The following is a 25,322-nucleotide window of genomic DNA, read 5'->3' as shown; positions in this document are numbered from 1 at the left end:
GAATCTTTTTCATTTGAATAAATCCATGCACACTCAAACAGAAGTCCTGTCCTCTTGAAGTTAACAAAATATAATCCTTTTGAAGAACAACCAAGGCCTATTTTTACTTAAAGTAAAATGGTGTGTGATGGTTTAAATTGAATCCAACATGTGAAATAAATATGATTTCCCACAACTTAAATGAATTGATGAATTAAGATCAAAACCAGATGGAATATGTTTGTACAATTCAAATTTTTTTCATTCTCTCCTTTGTTTTAAAAGTCTAATAAAGCAAGTGATTTTGTTTATATCATTATTCTAAAAATACTATGAACAGATTTTTACATCCTATTGCCCTTCAGTGTTGTTGCTTTAATTAATATCAGTTCTGATAATGATAACCATTTTTCCCTTTTTTAATCAGAAAACAAAAAGACTAGAATTTGCATAATAGGCTTAGAGTAAAACACTGAAAAGCTTTGAAATTTAATAACTTGAATATGATGAGTAACATATTAAGAAAATTCATTCATTTTTATTAATGTGCATAGCTGAAAAAAATTATCTTTTTTGTATCTTTGACCTAGTTATTTCGGTAATAAATAAGCTAAATTTTGGCAAAATTAGAAATATAAGTGGAAGACCAGATTTAAAGGGAAGAATATTGACTGATTTTTCCCTAGCATATATTTGTTAAAATGAGAAGGGAACTCAAAGGTCATTTAATCTAATTCCTATTTTAATGAAATCATAAATCCTGCTTATACCATCCTCAATGAGCATGATGACCGCTAATGATAAATTTTTCATTTTCCCCGGAAAGACAGTCCATTGTACTTTGGACAGTTTTTAATTGTTATATTTGATCTTTCCAGTAGTTCAAAATATTCCTCTCTGCAACTTTTCACTACTGGCTCTATTTCTACTATCTGGGACCAAATAGAACACTTGATCTTCCCATGGGAGGCTGCCTCTAGCCCAACATACACTAAGGGACAGCATATTCCTTTTTTTCCCATTTTATGATCTTGAATAAGTCTTTTCTTTTTTTTAAATTTATTTTTATTAAAGATATTATTTGAGTTTTACAATTTTCCCCCAATCTTGCTTCCCTCCCCCCCACAGAAAGCACTCTGTCAGTCTTTATTTTGTTTCCATGTTGTACCTTGATCCAAATTGGGTGTGATGAGAGAGAAATCATATCATTAAAGAGAAGTCTAAGAGGTAACAAGATCAGACAATAAGCTATCTGGTTTTTTTCTAAATTAAAGGGAATAGTACTTGCACTTTGTTCAAACTCCACAGCTCCTTATCTGGATACAGATGGTACTCTCCTTTGCTCCCATGTTGCTGTTAGGGTATACAGTGTTTTTCTGGTTCTGCTCATCTCACTCAGCATCAGTTCATGCAAATCCCTCCAGGTTTCCCTGAAATCCCATCCCTCCTGGTTTCTAATAGAACAATAGTGTTCCATGACATACATATACCACAATTTGCTAAGCCATCCCCAATTGAAGGACATTTACTGGATTTCCAATTCTTTGCTACCACAAACAGAGCTGCTATAAATATTTTTGTACAAGTAATGTTTTTACACTTTTTCCTCATCTCTTCAGGGTATAGACCCAGTAGTGGTATTGCTGGGTCAAAGGGTATGCACATTTTTGTTGCCCTTTGGGCGTAGTTCCAAATAGCTCTCCAGAAGGCTTGGATGAGTTCACAGCTTCACCAACAGTGTAATAGTGGGACAGTACATTCCTAATGAGCAGTGAAGGGCTATCTATTCTCTTAAACTCCATCAGTGAAAGTCTTACTTCTCCTGGCTCTCATGTACTAGTTGCCTAGTCTGAAAATAAAAGATCTGATGCACAATGCCCAAAACAAGGAAGTGATGTTGCTGTGTTCTCACTCCCACCACTCAGGCACAACTGCATTCTTTGCTGTGCTAATAATTTCTATATTTGGGGGAAATAATAATAATAATAATTAGGATATGACATCTTAAAAACAAAAAGGTGCTTAGTGATGGGCTAGGCTTAGTGGTATCAAATTTGAACAGAAATGTGGGGCACTAATTTATACATAAGGAGTCTTATAGGCTATATATTAATTTAGTTTAAAATGTAATGGTATCCATGTTTATTGTATTTTTTTATCTTGCTAACTATCAGCCAATTACATTTTAATCTGGTTAGGGTAGTACTCAGGAGTGTTGTGAGCTGTATGTTTGAGATCTCTGATTAAGCCATTCCCTATCTGAAAGATAAATCCTATGAGCAACATTGCTAATGAGTGTTCCTATAGTCTCCACTTTCCCAGCCACCACTGGGATAGGAAACATGTTACTCCCCTTTTGGATGGTGCTAATTGTTAGTTCATACCAACCAGGAATCTATCTAGGCAACTTCTATCTAGCTGTAACTTGTTCTATAATTGAGGTGACATGGAGGGGAAAAAATGCAAACTCTCTTCCACATGACAATAGATCAAATGTTTAAAATAATGTCTCTCTTAAATATTTTAATATATCTTATTCCCCCCATATTTATATATCATGATGATATATAAATCTTTGTCCCCTCTAAGCTTTAGCGCAGTTCTTTCAGCCAGTCTTCCAGTGATATTCTTTTTAGTCTTCCCAGTACCTTGAACCCTGTGCTGTAGAGCTAGCAATTCTCTTTTTTCTTTCTTTTTTTGAAAAATATGTTATAAAAGGGGTGGCTAGGTGGCGAAGTGGATAAAGCACTGGCCTTGGAGTCAGGAGTACCTGGGTTCAAATCCAGTCTCAGACACTTAATAATTACTTAGTTGTGTAGCCTTGGGCAAGCCACTTAACCCCATTTGCCTTGCAAAAACCTAATATATATATATATATATATATATATATATATATATATATATATATATATATATATATATGTGTGTGTGTGTGTGTGTGTGTGTGTGTGTGTGTGTGTGTGTGTGTATGTATATATATGTATATATGTATATATATGTATATATATATTATTTTTTCCATGTAAATTACATGTAAAGATAATTTTCAGCATATATTTTTGCAAAACTGAGTTCCAAATTTTTCTCCTTCCCTTCCTTTGCTACACCTTCCCAATCAATCTGATATAAGTTGTTTATGTACAATCATGTCACACACATGTCCATATTAGTCATGGTGTGAAAGAAGAATCACAAAAAAAGTGAAAACCACAAGAAATAAAAATCAAAAAAAATTTAAAAAGTGAAAATAGCACGCTTTGATATGCATTCAGATTCCACTTTCTCTGGTTTTGAAGGACATTTTCCATCACAATTATTTTAGAATTGTTTTTGATTATTATATCGCTGAGGAGATAGGACTGACAATAAGATGAGACTTGTGAATCCCTTCTCAGAATAATCTTAAAGGAGCAATGAATAACATACATAAGATTATAAAGGAAACTGATTATATTGAAACAAAATTATCCAGATATATTTAAAAATCATAAAGATTAAGAAATCTTGCTCTAAATTTACTCATTTTGTCAGCATCCTTAAAACATGACCATTATTGGATTAAAAAACTCCAAATGGTCTTCAGAGAATATTATTTGCCTCATTTTAGAGAATCCATTATTAAATTGGTATGAGTACTCATTCCATTAATGCAGATTGCAATCTCTCTCTCTGCCTCAGTCATAAGTCATGGTTAAGTTTTGGACACTTTTTTTAAATTTTAATTTTTTCACCTTCCGGCCAATCTTCTTTTGATGAACCTCCCCATACCAGAAGAGGGCAAAATTTAGAAGACAGGAATATAGTTCATTATGGAGTCCATACTTGAAATTTTTACCTCTTGATAAGATTTCAAAACATTCTCCTGGTATAGCTCTTTAGAGCCTAAATGGCATCTTCTCTCTATGATGAGAAATCAAAATATATCTTTAGATGATAATACATAATATTAAATATATATTATTTCACTAAAAGTTCCTGTGTCTTGAATGATGTCTTACAAATAGAAGAGGAATTCATGACTATTGGTGGCAAGAATCTCTAGGTGTTTGGGGTTTAGATCAACATTGTGCTAATTCTAATGAACTCTAGAATACTATAATACTTCATTGAAATCTATTATCACTCAAAATAGATTGACTTAGCCATACACATCAGAAAAAATATTTTTTTTATAATTCTTTGCCTGAATTATGATATTACACTTCAATGGTACTACATGAGGATGTCTGTGAATCATGGAAACCTGTACTCCTGGGAAAATATAAGTTGTCATTGATCTAAAAGGGAATGGGAAGATGCACGGAGCATGTAAGTTATCTGTAACATATTAGTAACAATGAATTTTGTGTGGGTCACTTAATGATAACAGCAAAAGATGACAGATGAAAAACATGTTTGCTGCCATAGTTGCCAAATGTCTTAGCAAAAGACCTCTGGCATGTGTCATGTATCATTTGTGGGAATGAATAGGAATCACCTAGATGAAATGGTCTTAATCATTGGCATTCTGCACCATAGAGGGAGTATCCATACAGGTGAGAATCCATAAATGATTAAAGTAAGTTAGATATAAAAAGTGGCATGAAAGACATTATTAAGAATATTTATGAGCAAGCGTGAAAGACATGAGATGAGCAACCCTATTGATATACTGGTAGACATCTATCACTCATTGAACAAGCATTTCTTAAGCATCTGGGATATGTAAGACACTCTGCTATTGTTTTCTATTATGAGAAAGGTCTGCTTTGTATTGATACAATTAAATTTTTAATTTCAAATGAGGGTCTGATAATATTAAACTTGAAAGATATGTCCAGAGATCTTCTAGTTTATCACTTTTAATTAAGGAAATTTGGGGTAAAATCGAGGTAAAAGCTATATTGAACAAGTCACTTTAGTGTCTGAAGATTTCAGGGTTTAATGATCTCTAAGATTCCAACTCATAATCCTTGAATCTAATATTAATTAGAAGGAAAGTTTAATGTAAAGGATCTGAATGAAACCTATTTTTTTTTTAAGAAATGTACTGGGGTGGCTAGGTGGCATACTGGATAAAGCACTGGCCCTGGAGTCAGGAGTACCTGGGTTCAAATCCGGTCTCAGACACTTAATAATTACATAGCTGTGTGGCCTTGGGCAAGCCACTTAACCCTGTTTGCCTTGCAAAAACCTAAAAAAAAAAAAAAAAAAAAGAAATGTACTTCTGTTACTTTCAGATCCTGATAAGATAAACTGCTGATTAAATGTTCCCAAGTTAAAATCCTGATTTGACTCAAAGACTCAATTGTAGACTAAATGAAATTTCATTTCTAAGCCTGCCTGAGATGACTAGATATTTTAGACTACATTATCACCTGAAGCTGTATTCCTTCCAAAGCTTTGAATTTTAAAATTCCACTTCAACTAGCAACTTTGCTGTCCTTCTTCTTCTGCTCCCTCACTCCCACTCATCCTACTTTGTATTCTTTGATTTTTATGAACTATAGTTCTCTTAGTCCTTTTACATTCTTCCAATCTCTGCCCGTCATTCTAATTCCATCTACTGCCTTACCTGAACTGAATATCAGTGAGATTCATAATCATTCTCCTAGAGTCTTTTTACTTTACTCTATCTACTCTTCCAATCTTATCCTTGGTTAAACTCAAAACTTAATTTGGTTTTTAAAATAAACACAACAGAAACCTTTTCATGTATGTGAAAACTTTAATCAAATCTTACTTGAATGCTCTCTTATCCAAACTAAAGAACCCCAAGTCTCAAATACTTTTCCTCTGAAATATCCATGTTACTCTTCCTTGAACTATTATTTCCATAGCCTTTTATGGCTAAAATTGATCATGACTCACTAATGCAAATATGACTAAAGCAGATTATAATAGAAGTAGTATTCTCAGAATTGGGTAGGTCATGGTATTTTTTATGATGTCTTTTATGCTACTGTTTTGTTTCACAATAGCAATGCCTTAGAACTCATATTCTGCTCAAAATTACAAACATTTTGTTTGTAAGAATCTTTTTCCCTTTTCGTTGAGAACTATTTAATCAATACTTCATACTTCAATTCTAATTAGTATAATTTATTAATAATGCAAAAATAAAAGTTTATCCAGTCCAAGCTGAATTTTTTAATCTAAAAGAGGTGTTTGTCCCAGTAATTATTACTTATACCCCTTGTGTATCATTAATTATCACATATATTTTCACTTAAAAATTTAGAGTTTAATTAATACCTCAAAATTTAACCTCAGACCTTAGATTTTACCTCAGTTCAGGTCTGGAATGCCATTGTGTTTCTCCCCTTTCTAATGAACAAAATAAACAGAGATAGCATGAACTGGAAATCATTTTCTAAGCAAAACTGATATTATCTACTAATCAATAGAACTAATTGGGGGCAGTCAGGTTGCACAGTGGCTAGAATGCAATGAGGAAAACTCATCTTCTTGAGTTCAACCCTGACCTCAAACACCTACTAGGTGTGGCCCTTAGCAAATCATCTTACCTCATTTTCTCCATCTGTAAAATGAACAGGAGAAGGAACTAGCAAACCCCCTCCAGTTTCTTTGCTAAGAAAACCTCAAATGAGTTCACAGAGTCAAACACTACTGAAGTGACTGAACAGCACATAACATTAATTAATACTATTTAATGAATGTGAAATACTTGAGTCAAACAAAGTGACACTAAACTGTCCATCAATAGACATGTTCTATCTTTGGTCAAATTCTTACCTTTGGAAACCGCAGTCTGACAACTGATTGATTCAGTCATAGACTCTGACAGGTTCCAGAAGAGAAATTCTCCACTTATATTCTTCCTTTAGCTTAAATCTCAGTCCATTAACCATTAGTGCATTACTTTCACCTAGAAAGACCTATAGTCCAGAGTTGTCTATTTACTTGGTATTGCTACACTTTTCATCACAGACTCCTTTCAAAATACCACCATTTCCCTCTAGTCATTCCTGAATAGAAATGGCCCATCTTACCTATGTATAAAGTCAATGAACAAGCATTTATTAAACATCTATTCTGATAGAAAACCTCAGGATATGAATTCCTGTTTTCAAGGAGTTAAATTCTGTGGAGGGAAACATGCACACACATGTCTAAATATATATGTATAGTCACATATACATATGTATACATATGTGTATATCCATACAAAATATGTTTTTTGAAAACACAAAGAAATTTAGTCTGAGGCTAAGAAGAGGAAGGCAATAGCAGCCTGAGGGATCATGAACAATGTGACTTGAACTCAGTATCAAATGTCCTAGGAATTCTAAAACACAAAAGTAAGGATGGAATATAGTCCCAGCATGAGTGGCATTCTGAAAAACTAATTATTAAGAGGTACTACCATAATTACACTGTGTGTCACCTAAAGAGTATAATCTCTTGTGTATAACACAGATCTAGCACTTTTTAAATAAAATAAAATTCACCAAAAAATTAAAATTTCTTCAAATTAGTGGTTTTGCTACGATTTTCTCATTATTACTTTTTCTCTTTTCATTGATAACTATTTAATCAATGAACCAATCAAGTTAGATATTATCATTATTTGTTAAGCTCATTTTAACATCTCACAGGTTGTTATGAGGTTCAAATAAGATGTAAATTCTAAAAGTCTTAAAATGATAGGTATATGTAAGCTATCATTTATTGATTACATGTTTTGATAACATAGAGTATAATAACCTATCTATATATAGAATTTAGTTGTGTCTGGTTGGTACATGTCAAACCTCATCTATAGAGCTGGATTTATGGAAGCATCAAAAGAGTCTTTTTATAAGGTGGCTACAAAACAATTACAACAACAATAATAACAAAATAGCTAAATTTCGATAAGACTTACTATGTGCTAAGAACTTTATTAGTTCAGGTGATCTTTACAATATATATGTGCATGCAGAGCATTGTTTATGAGTTATATATGTATAAGAGTGTTGTTTGTGTATATTTGTATGTAAGAATACATTACCTAGCTATACTTCATATAGAGATACAAGCATAGCTAAGTGTATAATAATATACAATGTAGTCCCTGCTCTAAAAAGTTTTCAATCCAATAGGGAAGGTACTACATATATAATATAAACTATAATATGATATAAACTATAATGTAATAAGGTTAAAAGAGAAATCCATGTAATTTCATTTATTAAAAAGTCTGGGTTACACTTTTTTTGGTGTACTCAACATTCCTTTCTTTTAGTCATTATTATCTATCTAAATTGAATGGTTACATGTAAATATTTACATGCCCATTTCCCAAGGTTCATGCATTTACATGGGTATCCAGTTTATTTTTTATCATTTCATTCATTAACTATAAAATTGTCTCTCAATAGACTAAATTACACATATAAAAAGTATAACTGAAGTAATATTTTTCATTCTATCCCAAACCCTTTTCTTTGAATCTTTCCCTTGGCAGCCAAATATTGTTGTTTTTTAAATTGAGCTAGAAATCTGCCAATATCATTGTGGAGGAGTCACCAGTCAGCATCATTTTTATCCTGTCTTATTTGCCTAGAATGTTCCAAGTATTTTTAATTTGCAATCTTGAAAGCAGAGAAGCTTCTCTCACCTTCAGAGTCAGTACTCCTGGCTCCAGGGTTCTGCTTTGTTTCACATTTCATAACTTGTTTATGTTTATATCCATGGTACCTTAGTTTCACAATTTTTGTACTTCAAAGTGTAGGTAGCTACTATCTCTTCTAGAAAGAAAATTTATCTGTATGTATACTTTCATCTTTTGTTTTTAGATATCATGTTATTGGATTCCCTTACTATTATTAAAATATATTTGTGGAGCCCTTTGAGCTGGAGAATATTCTATACTACTTTTTAACCTGCCCCAACTATTTAAAACCTTACTACAATCTGTGCTAACTTTAATATATTCACAAAAATCCTCAATAGAAATATAATTCACTTGTTACCTGACACACATATAAATTCTATTGTTGTCTTAATAATGAGAGAATTATTTTAGGCACTAAAACAAATTCATTGTGATACTAGTCAGGTCAATCAGATGTGGGTAAGGTATAAGCTTAGGTGGGTACATATGGACATCTTAGAAGTCAACTTGGTTATGATCTGTAAGTTTTGGTTGGTGAGTGTTGAAATGAAAGGAAGATTGTGACTCAAGGATTGAATTTATTAAGTTCAGAAGGGGATGAAATGGAGTTTACCAATGAAAATCTGGATTGATTGATATATTTAAATGGTATGAATTTCAAAGTAGTAGAGGAGGCAGAAAGAGAATTTTAAAATATTATGGTTAAAGGGAGTATGCTGTATCCTCCTCCTAGCCCTTGTGTTGCAAGGTGTGTGGAAGGGGGAGGGGAGAAGAGTAGTCCGGTAGCAGCTAGGTGGCACAGTGAATAGAGCACCGACCCTGGAGGCAGGAGCACTTGAGTTCAAATATGACCTCAGACTCTTAATAATTACCTAGCTGTATGACCTTGGACAAATCACTTATCCCAATTTCTTTAAAAAAACCTGAAAAGAAAAGAAAAAGAAAAAAAGAGTAGCCTATACTGAAGAGTGTGGCAAAGAGAGAAGAGTGTGCCTTCAGGAGAAAACCAGGTTTCAATAGGCACTAAAAAATGAAGAGGGAAGAATTCTAGGATCTCCTTGTTAATAATGAGCACTAAGTTTTTTGTGATGGCGATGTTTGATCTTCATTCTCAAAGAAGACCATGACATCAGGGAGGTGATACCATGACAAGCACATGAACTGGATTTGAGTGAGAGAGCATATGCTAAGTCACTAACCTTACTTTATCCTCCAAAGCCATATGAATGCAAGGGTCAGATATGAATCACAATCACTGGAGATAGCTCTGGATGTGAGGCAGTCAGGGTTAAGTGAGTTTCTCAAAGTCATACAGCTAATAAGTTTCAAGTGTCTGAAGTCAGATTTGAACTCCTGACCTCCTGACTCCTAGGCCTGTGCTCTATCTGCTGCACCACCTACCTGGATTTTTGTGGTGGCAAAAAAGCAAAGCAAACAAACTAGGAGATAAAATGTGGTACTATTAATTGGAGAATAATTAAACAAACATTATATAAATTTAGTGAATACTATTTTATAGGGGGAAAACACAAATAAGAGGGACTTAGAGAAACTTAGGAAGATATATTGAATTAATATAGACTGAAGTAAACAGAGTTAAGAAAACACAGTATACTATGACTACAATGTAATTTTTAAAATTAAGATGACCAAATTCAAATTAATTTTAATGACTAAACTTGGTCTTCAAGTGGTAGAGATGTGGGAGTAAAGAATTGCATCTGCTGTCAACAAAATTTTTATCAATCACTTTTACTTACATGTTTTTCAATATTGTAAGAAAGGGTTCATAAGAGAGTATCTTAGGTGTCACCATGGTGTTCCCTAGGGCAGAATGAAGTAGAAGAGAAATAGAAAATATAGGAACTAGATAAGGGTAGCACTGACCTAAATAAAGGGGAGAGAACAGGAAGGTAGCAGATTAAAAGCGTTTGTCTCCTAGGCATAATGCATTTTGAATGATGTGGATTAGAGGAAAGAAGATAGAAATTTGCTAGTAGCAAATAGCTGGTAGACAGGAAAATTACCAAATAGAAAGATTGAAAATCTCCTCAAGGTTCTAATTATAATATCACCTCTGTCTCCAAAGATCCTTTCTCCCACAGAGAGCTCCTTTAGTTGACTTAGATGTGTAGAAACAATTACGTGACAAAGTGGATATAGGGTGTTGGCCCTTGAATCAGAAACACTGGAATTCAAATTTCACCTTAGAAATTTACTAGATTGGTGATCTTTGGTAAATCACTTAATCTCTTTTTACCTCTGTTTTCAAAAACTGTCAAATGGGAATAATAACATCTACCTTTCATGATTGTTGTGGAAATCAGATGAGATGGTAGTAAAACTGTTTTGCATAGTTTCTAACACATAATAGATATTATATAAAGGTCTATTCACTTCCCAATTTCAGTGAAGGCTTAAATCTCTTTGCAATATTTTGTTACTATTCTGGAAATTTTGTTGAAAAAATAGAGGGTATAGAGAAAGCTATTTCAAAGCCTGATAAATAGAATATGATTCAATAAAACTCTTTTTGAACTAGTTTCTTAAAAGGGAAAAATGTTAATTGACATACTCAGCACTTGAAAGCATTTGTAAGATAAATTGTATTCCATGCCAACATTCATGAGCATCTAGCACAGATAAATTCTAGTATTAAGGTACTATAATTCCTCCTCACTTAAATATAAATTTATGGGTACAAAGTCTCTATGAAATATGTGAATATTTTACTTTATCTATTTTGCTATTTTGATATGTCCTAGTTTGGTTAAAATCAAAATGTTATTGCAGAATTAATTTTTAGAATATATAAACAGATACAGTCCCCAAAGAGATTAAATTACATGGGAGAATAACAATAGATTAAAGATTAATTGTAAGCAATTTAGGTATTTACATGTAAATATTTCTAAAGTACCTGTTCATATAATTTTTAAATTGACTATCATAAATTGTTTCTATATTTTGGATTGCATGTATTTTCCAAATCAATGATTTCCCCTCTGACTTTAAGAAAGCTAATGAGTACTTTAGCAAAGTATATAGTGTGACAGAAAATATTAAAATGTGTGAGTTAACCTTCCTAGGGGAAAGATGTGAAAATAGGAATGGTAGAAATTTGGAAGCTATCACATGATTCTGGCTCAGAGGGTACTAAATACTCACAATCTATGTTGCCCAGTTTTATATACTTTAATCAAATATAGCATTATTATTATCTATTTTCTCTTATTTTTATTTTATTTTTCTAATTGCATAAAAATGATTTTCAACATTCATTTATTTGTAATATTTTGAGTTCCACATTTTTTCCTTTCCTTCTCCCTCTCTCCCCAACAGCTAGTAATCTGATTTAGGTTATTATACATACACAACAATATTAAACATATTTCCACATTAGTCATGCTGTGAAAGAAAATGTTACTATCTATTTTTATTCTTGGATGAAAACTTTCTACTATTGTACTGTTCAAAGGAAAGAAGAGAGGATTCATGAAATTTAGTAGTTAAATTGACATTGAGTTTTGAGATCAATAATTTTATTTTCTAAGATTTATAAATAAAGCTATTAGAATGCAAGTATAGAGCATTTTAACTGTCCTCTAACTAGAGAAATGAGCAACTTGTTAAGCATCTAAGTTTATCTAGTGAAATTGCCAATGATCCTCTTCTAAGGCTTTATGCCTTATAATTTCAAAAGATAGTGAAGGATGGATGAATGTCACTTGCTATCTTTTCTCTATGCTTTTAAAAAAATCAGCCAATTAAGCAGTTATATCATTTATTTGAAATATTTATCCTAATACTTCTTCTTTCTTTTAGTGTAAAACTCTTTCTGGAGTCTGTGACCATATTATCTCCCTTTCATCTGATCCCCTGGTTTCACAGTCTGCTCACCTGGAAGTGATCCAGCTGGCAAACATCAAGCCAAGTGAAGGGCTGGTAAGAAGTACGCAGTTTATTAAAACCATCCTCCATGAACAGTTAGTTAATACTCTTGGTTTTAAAGTCCACAGTATATTCTGTCAGTTATAAGAAAAATTAATGGCACAAAGATATCAGGAGATTAATGTGACATGCTTAAATGGAAGGGAGAGAAATTTACTTGGTGGTTTTGAAGCTCTCCATTTTGCCAGTCTGTCATACCAACTCTTAAGTGCTAGGAAATGTCTAGAGAAAAAAAAGGGGTGGGAAAAGACTGACTTTTTTCACATTGTTTTAATACTAAAAGAATCCCTGCATTAGAACAAATGGAAGTTGAAGTTTTATTATGATATATATAATATAATTAATATTGTAATATTAATACATATGAGTATGTTTTTATTTAATTTTTAGCCAGTCCATTCACTCCAAGAAGGTAAACTAAATGCTATTTTTAATTCTCAAATCAGAGTCAGTTAGTTAAATGGTGATTTCCAAGGCCACTAATACTCAGTTACTTCAACAATTGCCTGAAAAAGATTTTCTACTATAACACAAAGGGAGGAGAGGGGGAGAGAGGGGGAGAGAGAGAGAGAGAGAGAGAGAGAGAGAGAGAGAGAGAGAGAGAGAGAGAGAGAGAGACAGAGAGAGAGAGACAGAGAGACAGAGAGACAGAGAGACAGAGAGAGACAGAGACATAGAGACACAGAGACAGAGACACAGAGAGACAGGAACAGAGAGAGACAGAGACAGAGACAAAGACAGACAGAAACAGGCAGAGAGAGAGACAGAGAGAAGGAAACAAAGAGAAAAAAAGAACAAATGGAAGGAGAAATAAAGAGTGAGGGAGGAAAGAAAGAGTACAAATAAATGTTTTATTTCTTAGTAGATCTAATACATAGTTGATAAGGAGGGGAGCAATTGAAGTATTTAATTTTAAAAAGGGCATTTTGATTCACTGGGTATGAATTGATTTGTATTATTCCTCTCTCCCATTGCACTTGAAAGCTGTCTATTATCAAATCTTTAACTCGACTTGAGCCTTAAAATAAAAAGTTTTGAATATTTTATTTTGCTCCTGAAATAAGATATTCAACCTCAAGATCAATTTCATACATTGTTATTAAATAACATCATCTGACAAAAAGAAATTTCTAGCTCTCTAATATGATCAGAATGCTCTTCTTCATTACAGTTGCTTGTTTGTAATCATAAAAAAATTACCTTTGTTGTGAAAATGAGCATTGTTTATCTACATAGTCCTGATATATTTATTACGTGAGACCAGATCTTGACTGAATTACTAAGATATGTAAATTATGTTTGAATAAATCCTGGAAATATCTTTAGTTGTGATAGAAACTCTGTTTAGATTGGTTGAGAGACTTGGTCATGCCCTGACAAACTTAGATGAAAAGCAGCAAGTTAAAATGAAATCAAAACATAGCAGAAGAAAGGAAGGGGAATGCAAGTGTAAGAATTGAGCTGGGGAAAAAGTCATCAACACAATGGCTACAAGCAATAAGAGAAAGAAAAAGTAGGATTAACTGTGGGTAAAGAATAGAGAGATTGAGGCGGATCATCAGTCCTACAAGGACTTGCTACAACAGGCTGAAGCCAGCAATTATACTTATAACAAGGCCTGAGAAGAGTTAAGAAAAAGAATCTTATCTCTCTCCCAACTTACCTTTTTGTTGCCTACTCTGCTAACTTCTTTACCCAAGTGTTCCCAGTAACATGGATTTTTTTTTTCATACACAAAGATGTAACAGGTTATCTAGGACTCAATATAAAATTAAATTAAGGCAGAGACATGAATCTCTACCTGAATATTAAGAATTTCCCCAACTGAGACCTCTGAATAATTCTGATTGTACTGGTAACTTTTCAATAAATATAAACTTCCTAGAATAGGAGAGTAGGGAACTATATATTCCCATAATTTAAAATAAACTAATTTTTGTAACATAGGGTATAGCTAATTACATCTCCAGAGAGAAAGGTGGGGGAAAAAAGACAAGTTACTCTCCCAGGTGTGACCTCACTGTCCTCCCCTACTTAGAAAGGAAAAAAGGAAAGGAAATAATTATTTATATATAGTACCTTTTATATCCAGACACTGTGTTAAACCCCTTTTGGGGCGGGGGGGGGGGGGGGGGAGGGGTTGCAAGGCAATGGGATTAAGTAATTTGCCCAAAGTCATACAGCTAGGTAACTATTTAGTGTCTGAGACCAGATTTGAATTTAGGTCCTCCTGACTCCAGGACTGGTGCTCTATCTAGGGTGCCACCTAGCTGCCCTGTTAAACCCTTTTTATAAATACTATCTCATTTGATCCTCACAACAACCCTGTGAAGTAGGTCCTATTTTTACCCCTATTTAATAGTTGAAGAAACTGAAGCAAATAGAGAATAAGTGTCTTGCCCAAGGTCACCCTGTTAGTAAATATCTGAGGCCAAATTTGAACTCAGGTTTACTTGATTTCAATCCTGAGATCTGTTCATTACATCACTAAATACCTATTAACAGACCATAATACTCCCTTTTTTTCAAGTATCAGTAATCTGAGAAAATTGATGGTGTAGTGGATAGAGCACTTGACTTGGATTCAGGAAGACTTCAGTTCAAATTCCATCTTAAACACCTACTTAGCTCTGTGACACTGTGGGCAAGTCACTGTCAACTTCACCTTACTTATAAAATGGGAATAATATCACCTCTCATATAAAGATGCTGTGAAGTTCAAATGCGATAACATAGGTAAAAAGTTTTGCAGATTTTAAAGTACCATATAACTGCTAGTTATTATTTTATTATTAGTAAGGATGCTTCCTTCACCACAAATAATACAATCCTTTTATAACTTAATAACTGATCTAATGAAGATTTGCTGTCACTGAAAATTTTATCTCCCTTTAGCCAAGCTTGTGTTGAACCTTCTATGTTATTAAGTCTGGTTTTCAAGCAGATCTGAAATACACATAGATTCATTCCATGTAAAGACTACTTAGAGGTTTCATTGTGCCTTTGAGAATACAAATACCTCCAAGTCAAAATAAGACTTATTCATTGCTCAGTCTTAACCTGTAGCAAATTAGGTAGTTCAGCACAAAGGACAGAGCTGGCCTTCAAGACAGAAGACTCTTCAGCATATGATGTCACTGGGATCCTGGGCAAGTCACTTAATCTTTCATTTGTTTTACATGACTGTAAGTTGGAAGAGAAGGTAATGACCTTTGGTAAAGAAAGTACTGATCAATACTGATAGAAATAAGTTCTCACCTAGAACTTCTCCATTGATGAAATCACTGATCAATGCGGGGAGGGGAGCCATTTATAGTAAAGAGGTTTGGAAATATGTACTTGTTTTTATTTGTTTTTCAGAATAGCAAAATACATAACTTTTCTGAAAAATTGTCCCCAGAACATTCCCTTTATGCCAGTTTTATGTATTCTTGAAGATTCTTTATCATTTTTAAGTGATTGAAAGTTTATCAGTTTATTCAGGTAGAAATTTTAAGACATTTCTTCAAGAAGAAATTAATTTTAAGTAATGGGATCTTCACTGAAAGAAAAAATATTCTTTCTCTTTCTAATAAACCTTCAATAACTCTGATAACTAAAATAATTTAAAATGATAATACTTAATTAAAATGTGAAAAGAAGTAAATCATGGGTTCCTTCTTTACACATTTCAAATGTTAATAACTTCAATACATCTTTAAAAGATTCATTATCAACTATACTTTTTAATTTTATCTTTTCCTTACAAGTTCCTCACAAATTTAATTTACTGCAAAATCCTTTGGATTCTTTTTAATGTTGTTTTTACCATGCATTGTAGTTCCATTTCAAAATGAATTTTATTCATATGTCCTCATCCATCTTATTTGAGTGGAATTTCACCTTCTGTCTTGTTCTAGATAAAAATAATACATTAATACTTATCAGTCTGGATAGTCACTTCTTTTTTGTTTATTTGGTCATTTTCCAGGTATTTCTGACTCTTCATGATCCTATTTTGGATTTTTTGGCAAAAATGCTAGAGTGGTTTACCATTTCCTTCTCCAGTTCATTTTACAGAGAAGGAAACTAAGCCAAGTAGGATTAAATGATATGCCCAGAGTTAGAGCTAATAAGAGTCTAAGGCTAGATGTGAACTCAGGAAGATGAATTTTCCAGCTGCAGATGCTGGGTTCTATCCCCTGCACCACTTAACTTCCCCTTCTCTGTGATTTTATGCATGATCTTCAAAAAATTGCTATGATTGGGGGTGGTTAGGTGGCACAGTGGATAGAGCACCGGCCCTGGAGTCAGGAGTACCTGAGTTCAAATCCAGCCTCAGATACTTAATAATTACCTGTGTGACCTGGGCAAGTCATTTAACCCCACTGCCTTGCATTGACAAAAATCATCATCTTATAGACAATCTCTCTTTACCCTTGCTACCTAATGACTCCCAATTAGCAGACCTAAATTCAATTTAGAAATCAATATATGGAGGCAGCTAGATAGCACAATGGATAGAGCAATGGTCTTGGAATCAGGAGGACCTGAATTCAAATCTAGTCTCAGAGCCTTGATACTTTCTAGCTTTGTAATGCTGGGCAAGTCACTTAATCCTATTGTCTTGCAAAAACAATTTTTAAAAAGTCAGAAGCTTTACTTGAAATCTTAAGTTCTTTGTAAGAGCTTCTTGAGCTTGTGTTCTGTTGTCAGTAACCTTTGGGAACCTAGGATCCCCTCACTTCTATGATCAAGCTCTGAAATATCTCTTTTTTTGGAGGTTTATCAGAAAACTAGGAATGAAATTTGCTGCATGAAGATGAAACAAAGAAAAAGAAAAGAAAATGAATATAAAGGAATTGAGTGGTCCCTGAAGCACTCATATGCCTCTTTCTAGCTACTATTCCTGCATCACCATAGACCAGCTATTGTGCTCCTATAAGATTCTATACATGACTTGAAAGTACAATGGCTGATAAATTTTAGGATCTCCCATTGTCATTTTTCCAAATAATGTCGGTAGCTTCATAAATAATTTAGACATTTGTTTCCTCTTATGAGGTTCTTAACTTTCTTCCTTCAGAAGGATCATAATTATCCTGCTGATTTTAAAAAGAGATACAGAAAACTCATGTGGTGATAACCTTCTAATTCTACTATGAAAAAAAATTTATAATAAATGAAATTCAAATCAAGTGGTTACCTATGCTAGCATGAAATCTTCTCTTATTCATTTTAATGACCTCTAGAAACCCATGTATTCAGATGTAGGACTTCCTCATCATTTTAATGCTAGTAATGTAAACTCAAGAAGCATGTGACAAGTTTTATTCCATTAGTGATTTTTTTTCATATGTCAAATGATGTTTTGCATGGAAATATTCCAAATATTTCAAAATTACTTTCTGATGGTATCTTTTCCTTAGGGCATGTACATTAAATCAACATATGATGGCCTCCATGTAATTACTGGAACTACTGAAAATGTAAGTATTATAGAATTTTTTCCTCTTCTATTTATAAATAAATTACTGTGAAGTAAAGTCAGCTTTTAAATAATAGTATGAATTAAGAGACCAAATAATTGGTTTACTAAATTGGTGTTGGTCTCAGGTGCTTTTCAATTATTTTTCATTCTAGTGTAAATGTTATTTACTTAAATAATGGCAAATATCTTTCTTCCATGAGTAACTTACCTTAGCTATGCATTATTTGTAATGTGACTTAGAAAATAATAGAAATCTCTTATTTTTTAATTCTATAAAATGTATCATTATCCTGATAAGACAATTTATGTAAGAAAGAATATCAGATAATTCAAACATCTGAATATAAACTCAAAAAATATTGTACAATACATAATAAAAATGATTCAGTAGCTAGAGGTTAAATAGAAATTTCAAAGGATAGACTTTATTAAAAATCTTTATCTTCTATATCACTTGAAGTAATACAACATTGATAAGATGATGGTAACCCCGTAGAACAAATTTATTTTTCTACTTTTCACTTTACTCTCCTCTTAAGGAAGAGTGTTGTTTTTAAAGTTCTTTTTATTTTTCTCTTAAGATTTAGCTAAAATACTATAAATATTTATGCAGTCAAATTGAGGTAGTAAAATATCTAATTAATACTTGTTCTCAAGATTTTCTCAGGAGTTTTTTTCTTGAATTAATGGTCTTAAGATTCTATTTATTTTATTTTATTCTGTTTTATATTTTTTACTTTCAGAATTTTTCAAATATTTCATTTCTTATCCATATAGCTTGTAACATGGTTTTATAGCAATTTAAATATCTTTAATATTTAGTTTTAAGTTTGTATCACTTATTGATGGACCTCTGAGAGGAAAGCTGAATATTTTGTATTTTAAAGCAATTTGTATACTATACCAACTTTCTAGTTAAACATCAATGCTTTTAAAATTCAGGAAGATATTTAAGTTTCTAATCCTTTCTGTACTAACTCTCCAACATCTCTTTTGTGATTTTCTGTATTTTAAATAGATATTAATTATATCTTAATAATAATAATAATAATAATAATAATAATAATAATAAATTTCCTCTCCTACCATCACCACCCTCGGTTTCTGGGATAACAGTTGGTATTTGATGTTATAAGATTATTAGTTTAGATATTTGAGATCACCCTTTGGGTGAAGTTTTCATAATAATCAATATGAATATTTCAGAATTTAAATCTTTTGGATAAGGTCTTAAAGGAGAGTAAATAGCTTATGAGGCATTTCACGATATTTATTCTTAATACTTGATGAATTAAAATGATTTCCTATGGAGATATTTGCCACAGCATTGAAATAAAAATGTTTTTAGTAAACATTAAGTTTTAAAGTATAGCACTCACCCACTTCTATTAATGATACCTATGGTATTTTTTATTTCATACAGACATTATGTTATTAAAGGATTCTTAACCATTTTGTGTCATGGAACCCTCTGGCATTTTGGTGAAACTTATAGATAGAACCCATCTCAGAATGAAAATTTTAAATAATTGGAGGAAATGAAAATTTTCCATCTGAGATTAATGAAAATTAAAATGTAATTTTGAAGTATATCCATAGTAAGAGGTTTATGCACTCAGGTTAAGAAATTCTGTTCTAAAATCTTGTTGGTCTAAAAGCTTAACCTTTTGTCAGTCTGATGAAGCCTATGAACCACTTTTCAGAGTCATGTTTTAAATGAATAAATTAAAGTATGTTGAATTACTAAGGAAATAATTATATTAAAGTAATTATTAAAATATTTTAATGACCTCAGATTAAGAACTACTGAATTTATTTGAACAAAGAAAGAAAATAGTCTGGATATTCTACCTCAATACCTTCTTTTAACCAGTTCTGAGGTTCCTTCTTTATGATATCATGAAACCTAGGCTAGTACATGATGTTAAAATTTTGCATTCGGACAAGGTATCAGAATCAATATCTTGATTTTCCAGTAGTAATGACATTTTTAAGTCTATTCAGTGAATCCCCTTATATAAAGATACCCTCTTCAACCAAACATTAGTAGTTCTTTGGAAACCCATAGTTGTGGAGAATTGACTGAAGCTCAGAAGGTTGTATCATTTGCAGTGGTAACATAGCCAATCTAAGTCAGGCAAGATTTGCATCTAATTTTACTTGACATTGAGACCAATTTAATACATATTAAATTATGCTGCTTCTTTAATGTCAAATATGAAGCAGTCACATATGAATAATGCCACCAACATTGTTATATTTGAGATAGTGGATAATCACATTTTCATACATAAATTAAAATAAATAAAGAACTTAGAATGAAATAAACATAAAATCAATTAAATGTAAACTGTCCACATCATACCCTGCCCAGAATTATGGAGGGGAATAGAACCCCAACTCATTCCATAGAACCTACAAAATTATGAAGTTCATGTACTAAATTATATATAATTTTCCAGAGCAAGTTTTTATGACACTTGATGGGAGAAATTTCATGTTTTTCCAATAATCTCTAATTAAATTTTAGCATTTCCTTCAATAATGCATGAAGGTAACAAATGTTATTTTGAGAAGAAGTTCATAAGTTTCACCAGACTACCAAAGGGGTCCATGACAGGACACAGGATAAAAATCCTTGTTCTGGAGATTTTTTGGCATTATTAGCCTTCTTTTTCTTACTCCATCTTAGGATAGAGAAAAAGGTTGAGATTGCTAAAACCAGTGGAAATGATATTTAATTCATTTGTATTGGTTTTGTTTACTAATATAATTAAAAACATCCAAAATGTAAGGAATAATATGGCACAGATATTTAGAGAGAAAATGTTATGTACTACAATGCACATCTTTGAATTCATCTCAAAGGTAGGGACTTAGGCCCTCATCTTCATTTTTTAATTTATTTCCTCTAGGTTTTTCAGTACTGGTATTATTAAGAAGACAAGTTAGCAATTTAATTATCTCATCTCCAAAACCTGAGTACTACTCTTGCATGTATTCATTTTTGAAAATATTGATTTGCTGAAGTTCACCTAAATTACTTACGTTAAAAACAAGAATCAAAGCATATAAAAATAACATATTAAAATATATTTATGTTGCAGTAGAAACTTGGAATATTGAATGTATAAGGTTCATAAAAAATTAATATTGATAACTATTTTTCCAATGACAACAAATAATGAGAAGCATGGTTATCTTTGATAACAAATACATATGCCTAATTTAGCATTTTTATTTCCTGTTAGATATATAAAGTGAATATTTTTGCTTATACTCAAAGTAGAAATGGTCCATAAAATCATTTTTAAAAATTGGTATAAATATATTTCTGTAGTTCAGTTATTGAAAAAGATTTATTTTTATTCTTTTAGCGTGAAAAGAAAGATGAACAGTAAAAAGAGATCTAGATGTGCAGTTAGGAAGTCTTGGTTTCAAGTCCAGTGTCTAATGCATATTATCCATATGACCCTGCATAAGTACCTTGATGACTCATTGCCTCAGGCAACATTCTAAGACTATGTGCTGCAGAAGTGTTGACCATCCAGAGTGATAGAAGGGAGTTCTTTAGGGAAAACACATGTGCTGTTCCAACCCCTTCAAGCAATAACCATTTCTTGTGTGGAGAGAAAAATAATCAATAGCAATCATATTAACATTTCTTTTATTTTTAATTCAGTCACCTGCAGATCGATGCAAGAAAATTCATGCTGGTGATGAAGTGATTCAAGTCAATCATCAAACTGTGGTATGTATGATTACATTAAGTGTCAGTGGGGGGGATGGTTTTAATATTTGCTAAAACATGAAAAGAGCAAGAATACAATGGGCAAAGGCTCATAGACAAAAACAATCAAGTAACTTCTATAGTCATGGATAACTAATTTATTCTTCAAAATTGTTTAATAATAAAACAAGAACAAAACAAAAATTTCTATTGTTTGTAGTCAGATTTACAAACTCTTTGGTAAGAACTGGAATATATAGTCTTTAGATTTTAATGAAATGTGAGAATAGCAATTAAAAAAATTTAAAAGATGATATGCTATTGTTGTTTCATATTATGGATTTTTATCCTGACCTTTTAAAAATTAAATGAAGGCATAGATTATGTAGATATGTTTTATAATAGCATTAATTCTATAAATGCTTGCTTTAACATTAACACAGTAATTATGGTTTTTAATGGGCTTCCAAATGTTATTTGTATTTAGTAGACTTGTACTATTCACAAAAGATTCTTTCTTCAGGGTGTTTTCATGCTTAATTTTTTTTATTTTTAGAACATAAAAAAATTGTGATTCATGATCATGATAAATGCTTTTCATTTGAAATATTCACAACCAGTTTACCTTTTTATAAAAAAAAAGATTAAATGCATCTTGAAATGAATAAGAAGTAAAAACTAAAATTAAAAACTCCTCAATACTTGTTCAGTAATCTTCACTTGTAAAAGTATATATATGTATGTATGTATTGATTCCTTGCAAGGATCCATTTGTCAATACAATCAACTCTTTAGAGATTAGCATATTTTACTACATATTTTATTACTGAGTGTACTACTGGTACAAGGAATTTACTAGAAGAAAAACTCATTTGGAAGACTAGGCAACTTTTAATCACCACATCATAAGGAAGGACTGAAGCATAGTTAATATTTCTCTGTAGTTCATATCTCCTGAGTAAACCAAGCCATTTAGCTTTCATTTGAGAAACGGAGAATCTATGTGATGTTGCAAAGGCACCTAGACACTAATAATTAAAGTCATGGTATTTTATTTGATGTGCTCATTATCCAAGTACAGTAAAAGTTAATAAAAGCTTAAAAAGTGAAATCTGTGGGTGTGAGGAGGGGACTGAATAGCACAGCAGATTGCTGACAGACAAAGCCTTTCAGATGGAAATCGCGAATCTTTCAGTGGCTGGAAAACTGTCTTACCCGCTAATAAAGGGCCTACACAGACTGGAGTTTCATATCTTCCACATTGTGGATGTGAATGCATGGAGCAGTGGGAGTAGAAAATAGCTTTCCCAATAAGAGTGTCAAAAGCTAGTCCTCAGGGAGATGGCCAATTACTTTGAGAATTACTCCTCAAGCAAACCAGGCAGCAACTTTTGAGATCTCCTTCAGAATGTGGTCAGGATGGGAAAAAGAAGTCTCATCATGAGTGATTTTCTGCCTTGGCCTTGAATTTCAGTTCTTTAGGTTGCCTATGCTCTTCCCTTTTTTGAACTTTTTTTTTTTTTTTAACAAATTACACTCTGTTTGAGTATGTCTAGAGAATGGAATTTAGGAGGACTGAAATTAAGAGATCAATGTTTGCATTGCCTTTGAAGGTTATAATTGTTATGGTATTTAAGAGTCAATGAAAATAGAAGTGTATCATGAATATCTCAGGAGCAGCTTTGAGTAAATTAAGAAAATCAATATTAATTGACCATTTGGCAATATTTCAGTGATTAAATTTTTGATGCACTCGAAATATTTTAAAATATCTTTGTAAATTTTAGTATATCACAGGAAGCAGAAAAAATAATCTAGAGGATATTTTCTAGAGGTCAGGAAACTTTGGATTTCAGTCCTGACTATAATAGCTTGATAACAACTAAATAATTAAATTAATTGTTAAACCTCTCAGGGCTTCAGTTTGCTTATAATACCCTAAATCCCATTGGGGGAATAAAGTCAAGAAAGGATAAATTTGGGAAGGTACACAAAAACAATGAATCCTTAAGAGGATAAAAATTTAAATGGAAGCTAGGAATGAATTTAACTGGGGAGACTATTCATCAGAGAGTAGCTTTTTAAGTCAGGAAGGACATTAAATATCATTTAGTAGATGAAAGACATGAGTCAAGAGAAATTAAGTATCTTGCCCAAAGTGACATAGATAATAAGAGTCAGACCTTAGAATTGAATTCAGGTCCTATGATCAAATTTTATTCTCTCCATTGCACTACATAGTGCAGTGCTGAGAAATGTCTTTGACATGTGACTGATCAATGGTGTTGATGCCTGATTCTTGATTTTAGCAGAAAAATCTCTGCTAAAAGTTCTTCACCTGCCATTATCCACCTCCCCTAATCTTACCTGCATTGGGGTCAGAGACAGATTGGGCTATTGTACTTAGGAAATTGCTTGGGAAAGCCAAACTACGGCTCTGTAACATTGAGGAGAAATGCATCTCATTAAAATGTATGACATTCCTTAGATATAGACATGTTAGCTAAAGCAATACATTTTTAATGTTAATTATTGTGATTAATCTAAGTTGAACAAGAAAGTTGATGATGCTTATTTTCCAGTTTATATATAACCAATTCTCATATTCCTGACGAATGTTATTCAAATCCTCTGACTATTTCTTCTTTTGCTATCTTATTTCTAGACTGTAAGCTCCACGAGAGCAGGGGCTGTGTCTTTTTTGCATTTTCTATCTCTCCCTATAAAATTCTCTCTTAATAAGTGCTTAAAAATATAAGGAATTTAATTGTTGAATGACTGTCTACCTTTTGGTTTTTATAAAATTTTTATATCTCTCCTACATTATGTAAGAACAAAAAGAAAGTGAAATTTTAAAAATTGATTTTGATCCTTTGTCACCACTCTGATAAAAGACATGATTGAGACTCTTGGTTAAAATTAAGTAGTTAAATTATTGTTTTGGGCTTAGTCTTTCTATTCCTATGTTCCTTTCAAATGGATAAAAGAATGACTATGTTTTGATAAGATATTTATGCTAAATTACAATCTATTAAGGATTGGAATGTACATTTAATCTTAGTTTTTACATCTATTATTACATTAAACATAATAGTGAAATCATTATTATTATGTCCTAACTTTTAAAAGAACAATGTTAATTTTTCAGTAAAAGAAGTCTTAATACATGTTAAATCACTGTGTAAAATAAGGGTGTTTTCTTCTTTTAAAATACACTATGAAGGGATATGACACAATGCTAGACTCCAAAATCTAGGAAAGCTATATAAACCAGAAAAAAATTTTAAATCAATTTTTGGGTGTTGCTAGAAGAGTGACTTTAAATTATCCAGCAGAATTGTTTCCTTCTAGCTTTGATTTCTTTTTAAACTTAAACTTTCTCCTTTGAAATGAAACTACAAAATTCAAATCTGATTTATACTTCTTTTTAAACTTCAAGTTGTCTTTTGAGTTTTCAAAGCAGCAGTTTACACACTTAGAAAGTTGTTACAGCTCCAGGCAAGAGGAAGAAAAAAAATATGTGTAAACAGCCAATCTAAGGAGATTAGAACCACACTTTATATCTCTGGCAAGAAGACTTAGTTCCTCATGCA

The 25,322-nt window shown here is 32.1% G+C and overlaps 1 protein-coding gene across 6 annotated transcripts in view; it reads left to right on the top strand.

Annotated features, from left to right (window-relative positions):
* CNKSR2 (connector enhancer of kinase suppressor of Ras 2) overlaps positions 1-25,322 on the top strand; it is a 338,317-nt gene that overhangs the window by 135,757 nt on the left and 177,238 nt on the right. For all 6 annotated transcript variants that reach the window (XM_074214261.1, XM_074214260.1, XM_074214259.1 and 3 more), the window contains exons 6-8: positions 12,404-12,523; positions 17,938-17,997; positions 21,682-21,750. In XM_074214261.1, the coding sequence (XP_074070362.1) occupies positions 12,404-12,523; positions 17,938-17,997; positions 21,682-21,750 (249 nt within the window). The remainder of the gene's footprint in view (positions 1-12,403; positions 12,524-17,937; positions 17,998-21,681; positions 21,751-25,322) is intronic.

Source organism: Macrotis lagotis, chromosome 1, assembly GCF_037893015.1.
Source record: "Macrotis lagotis isolate mMagLag1 chromosome 1, bilby.v1.9.chrom.fasta, whole genome shotgun sequence".
Lineage (NCBI taxonomy): Eukaryota > Metazoa > Chordata > Mammalia > Peramelemorphia > Peramelidae > Macrotis > Macrotis lagotis.
This window is presented reverse-complemented; position numbering and strand designations above follow the sequence as displayed.